Source organism: Hydra vulgaris, chromosome 12 (assembly GCF_038396675.1).
Source record: "Hydra vulgaris chromosome 12, alternate assembly HydraT2T_AEP".
In the NCBI taxonomy this organism is placed as follows: domain Eukaryota; kingdom Metazoa; phylum Cnidaria; class Hydrozoa; order Anthoathecata; family Hydridae; genus Hydra; species Hydra vulgaris.
This window is the reverse complement of record NC_088931.1, coordinates 44746665-44756411: the sequence shown is the minus strand read 5'-3', so window position 1 is coordinate 44756411 and position 9747 is coordinate 44746665. Positions and strand designations below refer to the sequence as shown.

The 9747-nt window shown below is 28.0% G+C and overlaps 1 protein-coding gene across 1 annotated transcript; it reads right to left on the bottom strand.

Annotated features, from left to right (window-relative positions):
• Positions 1–482: 482 nt before the first annotated feature.
• On the bottom strand, positions 483–1205 carry LOC136088144 (dentin sialophosphoprotein-like). The gene has a single exon (XM_065811807.1). It carries the CDS (start codon positions 1203–1205, stop codon positions 483–485), a length of 723 nt encoding a protein of 240 aa, XP_065667879.1.
• Positions 1206–9747: the final 8542 nt, after the last annotated feature.

The window sequence follows — 9747 nt, the reverse complement described above, 5'->3', positions numbered from 1 at the left end:
TATATAGAATTCCAATGCTTTTAGCAACTTTCATGGAAATATTATCAATTTGTTGATGCCAAGATAAGTTTTCGTCTATCATGACTCCTAAGAATTTTATAACTTTTTCTCTTTTTATGATTGTATTGTCAATTAATAAATCAGGCAAGATATTTTGGGTTCTCTTTTTTTTAGAGGTAGGGTAAAAAAGTAAAAACTTTGTTTTATCTGTATTCAAAGATAATTTATTTTTTCTAAACCAGTATGATATTCTTTTTAGTTCATTATTCATTTTACTAAAAAGTATATCTATGTCTTCGTGCGACTGAAATAAATTCGTATCATCCGCAAAATTTAAGGTCGTTAAGTTAGAAGCTTTGTAAAGATCACTTATGTATAATAAAAATAACAGTGGCCCAAGTATGGACCCTTGGGGGACACCACATGTTATATTCGTTATTATTTGCGATGAGGATTCTTTATTATAAACAAATTGTTTGCGATTACTTAAGTAGCTTTTGATTCATTCGCTTTAGAGCATTACGTTTTCTTTCCCAGTTATTTGTTTCAGCTCGCCCTTGTTTGCATATTGTTTTCTTTGTTGTTGACGGTTGTATTTCAAAGTTTGGGGGATGTTCTTGATCATTTGAACTCACATGAACTGATGAACGGGTCACGCGATTATTCGAAGAAGTGCCGGGTTGAGGAGAACAGTGACTGGTTGCCGACATTTGTGAATTAACAGATACGCAGGCAGCACCAGAAGAGAGCGGTGAATTTTCCACATCTGATTCATCATTGTCGGAGGATTCTGAGGACTCGTGTTCATCGGAATAGTTTGAACCAAAATCTTGAAGATCGCTGGGATCACTAGATTCATTTTCTGCACCGGTATCATTTACCGTAACAATTTCAGAATTGTACAAGTGTTGTGTCGAGAGCTCACTATGATCCTGGTTTTCGGTTGAGCCAAAAACTCCATCAATTGACTCAAAGTTGATTAAATCAGACATGTTAGCTGTGTCTATATCCCCAAATGTCACATTCATTAATGACAAATTTATAGTAATCTTGTCGTTGACAGCATCCATGTCATAATCTACACTAGCACTTGTTTCACGAACCACGCAAGAGTCTAATGTTGGATTCTTTTTATTTCCAGAGTCAGTTTCACTGACGGCTGGAGTCGGTTGATTGACTTTTTTCGAATTCGCCAACAACATCATTTTGTAACCACGTGAATGTTTCTACAATAACAATACATAAAAGACTACAAGAAAATAAATTTACAGTTTAGATAATATTTACACTAACATCAAGTGATTATCAGATTTTTTTCAATAATAAATTAGATTTAATATGATTTTACTTTTAGGCATGTATTTTTACAAAATAATAGTAAACAAATAAAAACAAAAAATAGCGCTTACAATTAATTATATTTATTAGAAAATTATATTTTACTGGCAATCTAACTAAATCCATTAACCTTATTAATTTCATCGGACCATGTGGCGATTCTAAATTTGTGGTTTAACTGCAAAATCAAGTATCAGCAATATATAGAAGTGTAAAATCACGTATCAGCGCTGCACATTATAACTCGTCATAATCACTCTAATTATTCAGAAATATCTAATTATTAAATAATTTAAATTATACTCACTTGTTATTTATTATATTGTTATTACGTTTCTTGTAGTCGTTTAAAAATAAAAATTTGTCACGATTTACGTTGATAAAGGAAATTATCTTTGAACGATTTTTCGCACACTACTTTAACCATCAAAAGTACTGTCAGAAATACTTTGTTATTGATGATACGTGGTTTTGCTTTCACATTTTGGGCTAATGTAATTAAGTGGTTATGTCACGTGATAAATTCTGTGTAATTCTTTGGTCGGACTGTTAAGAACTTTTGCAGTTACATGGATACCACTTTATAGAAACGTTTTAAATAATAAAATATAAAAGCCCAAAAGTTGCTGTTACGAGGTTTTGCAGTTTCACTGACGTTATGTTAAACAGTGTGTAAGGGGCAAACAAAAAGGAAAGGGGGCGGTATTTGGGGTTACTACCCACCCTACCTAAGAAATATCAAACTTCAAAATATTATTAATAAATTTAAAAAAATAAGAAAAAATTCAAAAAATTATAATTCAACTTTTTATTATTTTTCTCAAAAAAAAAGTATTTATATAACCATTCAATATATTTATTAGCAAACTATCTTCTAACCTTTCTAAAATCATTCTAAATGATCAAATGAAACAGTTGTTCTTTTTAAAAAAAAAACGTAAATCTTATTTTTTGTATTTTTTTGGTCGGACTACCCCCCTAGAACAATGGGTCCGCATCTGCTGTGTGTAGTTTCTAATATCATTATTCTAACTCTATTGGATTTTTATTCCATTCAGGCAAATATTTTCTATGCGGAATTAATCCCCAAGGAAATATTTTTGCAATCATTAAAGCTCGTGGTATCGTACTTCTCGTCTGGTCTTTCGTTCTGTGTTCAACATTCAACAACTAAACTTTAGTTTTAAACAAATAAACATAAGTATAACATTAGTTATTAAAGAAAAATAATCTTCACTCGTTATGCCTTTTACGGCATCTTTAATCTGGTATTATTTTAAGAAAAATATAGGTATTTACTAAGTATTATTTATACTTTATCTCAAAAGATATTTGCCGGCAATGCCGGGAAATAATCCTTAAACTGATTACCGCCTGAATTGTTTTTATATATAATAACTCTCTGACGCAGTAGCTTGCGTTGCCAAGCGGATAAAGGTATGCCCTAATAATCCGGAGATTTAGGTTCAAGTCTTTCCAAAGGATATGATTTTTAAAATTTTTTTTAATTAATAATGCAGTTTATTTTTTACGTTTTTACGTTATTACTATTATTGTTTATTAAATATTAAAATATATAAAAATTTAATTTATTTGGTGGAGCAACAATTCATAAATCGACTGATTTTTAGGGAGAACGCTCAAAGCACAGTGTGCTAAATTGACCGCCAGGTTGTAAGTTTGCCCACTCTGAATTTTTTTTTGTTTCATATATAGATACCTACTAACTAAATGGAAAAAAAAAAAAAATTCACGCCTATCGACGGGTCTTTTTTTGGTAATGATATTTCTGAAATTATTTAACTTATTTTCATTGTGTAAATGTAAAATTTACAGTAAATGCCCCTAAAATTATTAAAATATTAATAGAAGAAAATCCTAAAATAACAGCGAAAGTACAGCAAAGGAAAAAACAACGAATGAACGATAGCCAAAGTAGTGTAGATTGTTAAAAAAACAATAATTTAATCTCTAAAAAGCAATTGTATTTGTATTTTGTTAATAAAAATTTTTAAAAAGTCACATTTTAATTTTTTTCTCGATTCGAGACCATGCGATACTATACGATTTTTTTTATTATCGATATCGTTTGGTATCGAAGCAATACTGATAGTATTGACATTGGTACATAAGCGATACCACACAATACGTGATCATTCTTCTCGGTATCGACTTATACGATACCGACGATCTAGAGTCTAGAAGCAATAGCTGAATAACAACCTTGTTTATACAGTCTGTATAGAGGTGTTTTTATTGCATTTTGTGGTATAATGTCATTCAAAAATGCATAGCAACGGAAAAATTGAAGCGTTGCTATGGATGAAAATTGAAACTAAAAGCAGATAACAAAGTTTTTTTTGCAATCCAAGAAAAAATCAGGAATCTATTATAACTTTATTGATATAAAAATGATTTTTTGAAAAAATGGTTTTTTCAATTTTAATTACTGTACTACCCCCTTGACAAAAATCTAGAATTATATGTAAATGTAGGGGAATAAAGTACAAAACTGTATAATCTGTACACTGTATAACTTTATATTTATATGCTTACTATTAAAGTCGATTCTAAAAAAAAAAAAGGGGGGGGGGGTGAATCCTTAAAATGTACCGAATAGGTGGAAGTAATAAAACTAATGAAAAATTTTCAATTTTTTTTACGAATTTAGTCGGCTAGTCGGGTATTTGTCCCAATTCCTCCTCCTCCCCCTCATTTTATTCGCAGAATCGCCTCTGCCCACACACACCAATAAAATCACCTCTGCTTACTATAAAAGTTTATTAAATATATAAAAAAGTATTGAATAGAATATTTAAAAAAATTCAGTGATTTGGCGCAATTCATTGGAGTTCGGAAACAAGAATACTTTATTTATTAAATAAGAATACTTTATTTATTTATTAAGCAAGAATAATTTATTTATTAAAAGTTTATTTATTAGTTTTTTTCAATTATTATTAGTTTTATTACTATCATTTATTATTAGTTAAGAATTAAAACGAAAGATTTTAATTCTTAACTAATAATCTGTTAAAGTTCGAACGATATAACTCTATAAAGTTTTCACCCTCCCCAAATCAGGTGGTTTTAAACTTTACATGATCATAACTTTCAAAGAATAAAAGATTATTCGATGAAAGTTAAAACCTGTCAATGCATTTAAATTTAGTATAAGATAGCAACAAATAAATTTTTTTGAACTTATTGTCCTCAAATTTGGAGTGGAGGCAAACTTTTTGGGGTATTTTTGGGGTATTTTTGATCCCGGACCTCAATCACCGCAATTTTTTTGCAAAAAATTTTGACTTAAGTGTAAGCTTAAGTTTGGGGCATTTTGGAAACTTTCGATTGTTTTGACAATACCCGAAAATATCATATATAAAAAATCCAACTGGTGTCCTCAGCGCTCATCTGTATCTCCCTCTTCCTTTCTGCGACTATGAGCTGGTCAAACACAAAAATTTAAAAAATTAAGTCTCTATATCACTCAATGCAGGGCTAATATCCACATAAAAATAATTATTATATATTTGGCAAGCTATTTTGATGGAATGTTCCCACTGTGTGGTGCCCTCTTTAACCACGGTCAAATGCTGGGAGGTCACAGAGTAAGTTGAGGGCATTTTTTTGTTAATGACATTTTTTAAGAGAACCTTTTTTATTTTATAAAAGTTATATTATGTTAAGGTGGTAGAGCACAATTAAATTACAAATTTTTGATCAAAATATGAAAAAAAAAAATTTTAATTTATCTTATTCAAAATGTTATTCTCTTTCTTTTGATGTAAGTATGGAACTGAAACTATTTTTGGAAATGTGTTAAAAATCTTCATTTGCAAAATTATTTACCTTAGCAACACCGTAGCAACCACAAACATACCCTCGTTTATTATATATGTTGAGCAAAATTGCAAGCTAATTTGTCTTTTTGTTGTGTCTATCATGCTTGTAATTGTTTATTTATCATCTTTGCTTTTAAAGAAATTGAATTTTGCTGTAGGACGATTTAAAGATTCATGTTGTTATTGTTGTATTAGACCCTAGTTTTGTTAGTATTGTATTAGAGATTTATTGTTAATTATTAATAAGTTGTAAGATCTATCATAAATAACAAATGAGAAAGATAATGAACTTTAAAAAAACAAATAAACAAAATATTAGCGGAAGAAAAAAGAGAGCATAGAATGGCATAGTTCCAAAGAATGTTAAAGTTTTCGAAGATTCTTGTATCAAGTCTATATCTCAAGTGAAAGGAAACAAAAACAATAACTGATTTTTCTACTAATTCTTTTCCACTAACAGAAGACTATTTTATTATTGTGCATTTTTACTTACTTGAAAGCATTTTGCAAACTCTTGTATGTTCAGAATGTTTTTGCAACATTGTTGTAAAAGATGATATTTTAAAAAGACAAAGATTCTCTCATGTTCTAACAATAAACTGTGATAATTGTTCATGGATAAAATAATTAATACTTCCCCAGAGATAAAGAAGGGGGAAACTAAAGGTCGAAATACATACGGGGTAAATGTACGTTCTGCAAAAGCTTTCCGCGAAATTGGCTGTGGTTTTTCATCAATAAGCACCTCTGTATCTTTAATGAACTTTAAATGTTACTACTAAGACTACTATAACGGTAAAGAAACAGAGAAAAAAACTTAGAGCCTTAAAAAAAGGATTCAGTAAGAATCTTAAAGCAAAGCAACCTCAAGACTCATATGTTTCAGGAGGATTTTAACATGATTTTACTGTTTAAATCTGATTTTTTCTTTATTTTGTACTTATTTTTGTTTTTTCTGCAAGTTGAGTTTTTCATATTTTATCAAGATTTCAAAACATGATTTTTTCTGATTGAATAAAGCTTTTGTTCTGAAATTTTCAGAACATATTCCTAACAACATTAGAATTCATTTGACAGATAGATTTTATTTAATCATTTTTAAAACTCATTATTTTTAGTTTTAACTTCTTTAAACTGCTTGTAAATCGTACTAAATTTAACTTATCTTAAAAAAAAGGTCATATCTTTACATATAAAAGGACTAATTCTATCTGTTAAATGGAGTAAAATAAGTTCATTAACAGATCTGCAAAGTTTGATTAATGGTTCTTAAGTCTAACTCAAGTTAACGTGATTTGAAAACATAAAAATTAGATCTTAATTTACACTGTTTTTGCGCCATTATGGGTTTTTGGTAAAGTTTTTCAAATTTTTTTTTTGCAAAAACATTTCATTTCTCTTAGTGAAGCATTTCTGCATATTTTTAAAACTATTTTTTAAATCTTTTATGAAAAGTGTCCTTTTTGTGCTCTTAACCACCTTAATGTGGTAGACCACTAATAAAAAAATATCCTTCAAAAATTACAGTTTAGAAATTATTTTTATAAGTTTATTAAAATTTACATTTTAATGACATTTTTTTTTTTTTTTTGAATATTAAATGGCTTAAGAAATTTGGTCCCGAAAACCCCAAAATAGGGTTATTTTGTTGCGGTGAAAATCTCAAAAACTAGGTATGATATCAACTTGAAATTTTTCAGACTTGCTTTTAATATAATGAAAAAGATCCTATACCAAAACAAAAGAAAAACATTTAACAGTTTTTTTTTAAATAAAAAAAACACTTCGATAGCAAAAAAAGGACATTTTTGACCATATTTAAACTTTAATATCTTTTTATCGAGTTATTATTATGCAATAAAAGTGGTAGGGGACATCCATAATAACTAAAGGAACAACTCCTGAAAATTTTATGAAAATCAGTTAAGAGAATCAAGAGATGATTACCGCAAAGTCGTAAATTTGAAACTGAGAAAAACACATTTAAAAAAAGCACATGAAAAAAAGTTTTTCTTTTGATTTGCGATTTAGTTTCAATTTTAACTCTTATCAACTTAATTAAATATTTGTTTATAGTAAATAAATAAAAAGTGACAATTGACAGGATGACAATATCTTCATTTTTTTTTTTTTGCAGAGCTACATTTGAATTGTAATTCTTCTAAATTAGATAGATTTTTGTTCAGCTACAACGTTTGATGATTTATGTTGGTTTCCTCTGAAGAGTCTGCGTATCTTGCTATACGTTTTTTTATTTCTTCTATCTTTATTTCCCATTATTTCAGTTATTATTTAACTAAAGTATAGAAGACAGAAAATTAGCCGAAGAAAGTTGTGGTTGTTGTAAAGTAATTAGACATTTACTAGAGAAATCCGTTAAAACCCATGTAACACACTGCACCAAAAGCATTTAATAATAAACAAAAAGTAGTTTAGGATTGGCAGTCACCACAAATAAAGTTTTTTTGTCTTAATTTTAAGGTATTTTGTTGGATAACTTCCTTTTTTGCTACATAGCAACGAAATAAGCAATCCTTTGCTACGGACAAATTTATGAAAATGCCTAAACCGCATTATTAAAAACTGATTTTTAATAGGGTTAGCTTTATTTTTATATAAAACAATATGAAATTCGTAATCTAAGATAATTATATTACTTAAAAACTTTAAAACTGAAAAAATGATTTTTTCGATTTTTAATAGTGGTCTACCACCTTAAAGGTTGTTGTAGTTATTATTTAATTTCAAAAAATAGTACGAGTTATTTACTTTTGGTTTAAACTATTGTTTTGAAATAATGCGCACGATCTATAAATTTCATTCGTGCGTAATTACGCAGTAAAACAACGATTTAAAATTTCTATTAAATTCCAAAAACAAAAATTTATCAATATTAAATTTAAAAAAAATGTTTGTTGTGTAATTCATATTTATCTACAAATATCTACAAATCTATAACTGGTTGATAGCTTCATATCAAAATTTTTCAGACAGCGATTTTATTATGATATGAAACTAGCTGGGTCTTTAGCTGTCCTCGTAGCCAAATTGCTGTCTTTTTCTTTACAAATATCGATAGCTTTTCACTAATTTAAAAAAGCTAACAATCCTCGTGGCCAAATCGCTGTCTATTTAACGTTACAGTTATAGCTAGTTATTCGCTAGCCGATTTCACACCGGGGATGATGGTGCTTACGGTAGCAAGAACTTTTCGTTCTTTATGCTAACATTTTCCATCTTTCATTTTTATATTGGTTATTAGACAATATCTGTTTTTTAAAACATAACAAAATGTTTTATATAAGACAAAAAGTATTCTACGAAAAAAGCATAAACATATGATTTTACTTTAAAAAGTTACAAAAATGGTAAACTGTATTTTTGTAGTTAAAAAAAAGGAAGCATTAAGTAAATATTGTGAAAGGCTTTCACAATTTGTTAAATTAAAATGAAGCTTAAATTTAATAAATTCACATTACACATCACCAATTTACAATATATATTGTATTATGCAAAATCTGAAACAACTTTACATTAAAAAAGCGCCACCAGATTTTAATATATTCAAATAGGATCATTCGCTCTCATATGCTCCAACCCTGCCTACGTTACTAATGATACATTTTTTGTTGTTGTTGTTCTTTATTACAATATTTAATACAATATTGTCAAATATATCAATAAGAAAAATTACATGCAAACAATACGTTAAAAAAAAAAAAAGAATAAAGATAAAGAACGCGGATACTCAAAGAAGACCATACAGGTCTTGTCACCGAGAACCGCTGTTGTAGAACTTTGAACTTAATTTAGATTTTAGAAAAAAACAAAAATAAATAAATACAAATTTTAAACTTTTCTTTAGTTATGGTCTTTATGGCTTGAATTAAAATACCAATTCTTCTGAACCGCATGACTCAAATACGTCTCGCATCTTACTCGCATCTATACGATCACTGATTCTTGTTACTCAAATGTATCTTACAATAACACTAATCTTAATTGTTAATTAATTAATTAATAAACGAAAATAATAAGAATATGATTGCACTAGGTACATCCAAATGCACTTTAAGGTTGTCCAAAGATTGTGCAAAAGAATTTATCAAATGTTGGTGCGTTTACGTTTACGCTTCCACCGATAAAAATACTAAACCACATCATACATACAATATTTGCATAAACATCCATTCACGTACATCAATTTTTATTTTTTATTTATTTTTATTTATTTATTTTTTTGTTTTTATCTTTTATATGTTTTTTTTATTACAAAATTAAATTCAATATTAAAAAGATATACCGTTCGTAATACAAATTATTTACAAATATTACGAATTAAAATAAAAATTAAAGTAAGCAAGTAAATAATAAATGACTACTGTACAAATAATGTCAGTGGAACTTTTAACAAAATTCAAATAATGGTGTTTAAATATAGTTTCTCACATAAACTTTAAATCAATATTGTATAAAAGTAAAATAAAAATGAGTAATGACAAAACTGGGTATAATTAAAAGTAAATAAATATATTTTCAATTGAGAAAATTACTTTTTTACCCC

Coding starts and splice junctions, on each gene's coding strand:
- LOC136088144 (XM_065811807.1), bottom strand. CDS start 1,205: ATGATGTTGTTGGCGAATTCGAAAAAAGTCAATCAACCGACTCCAGCC.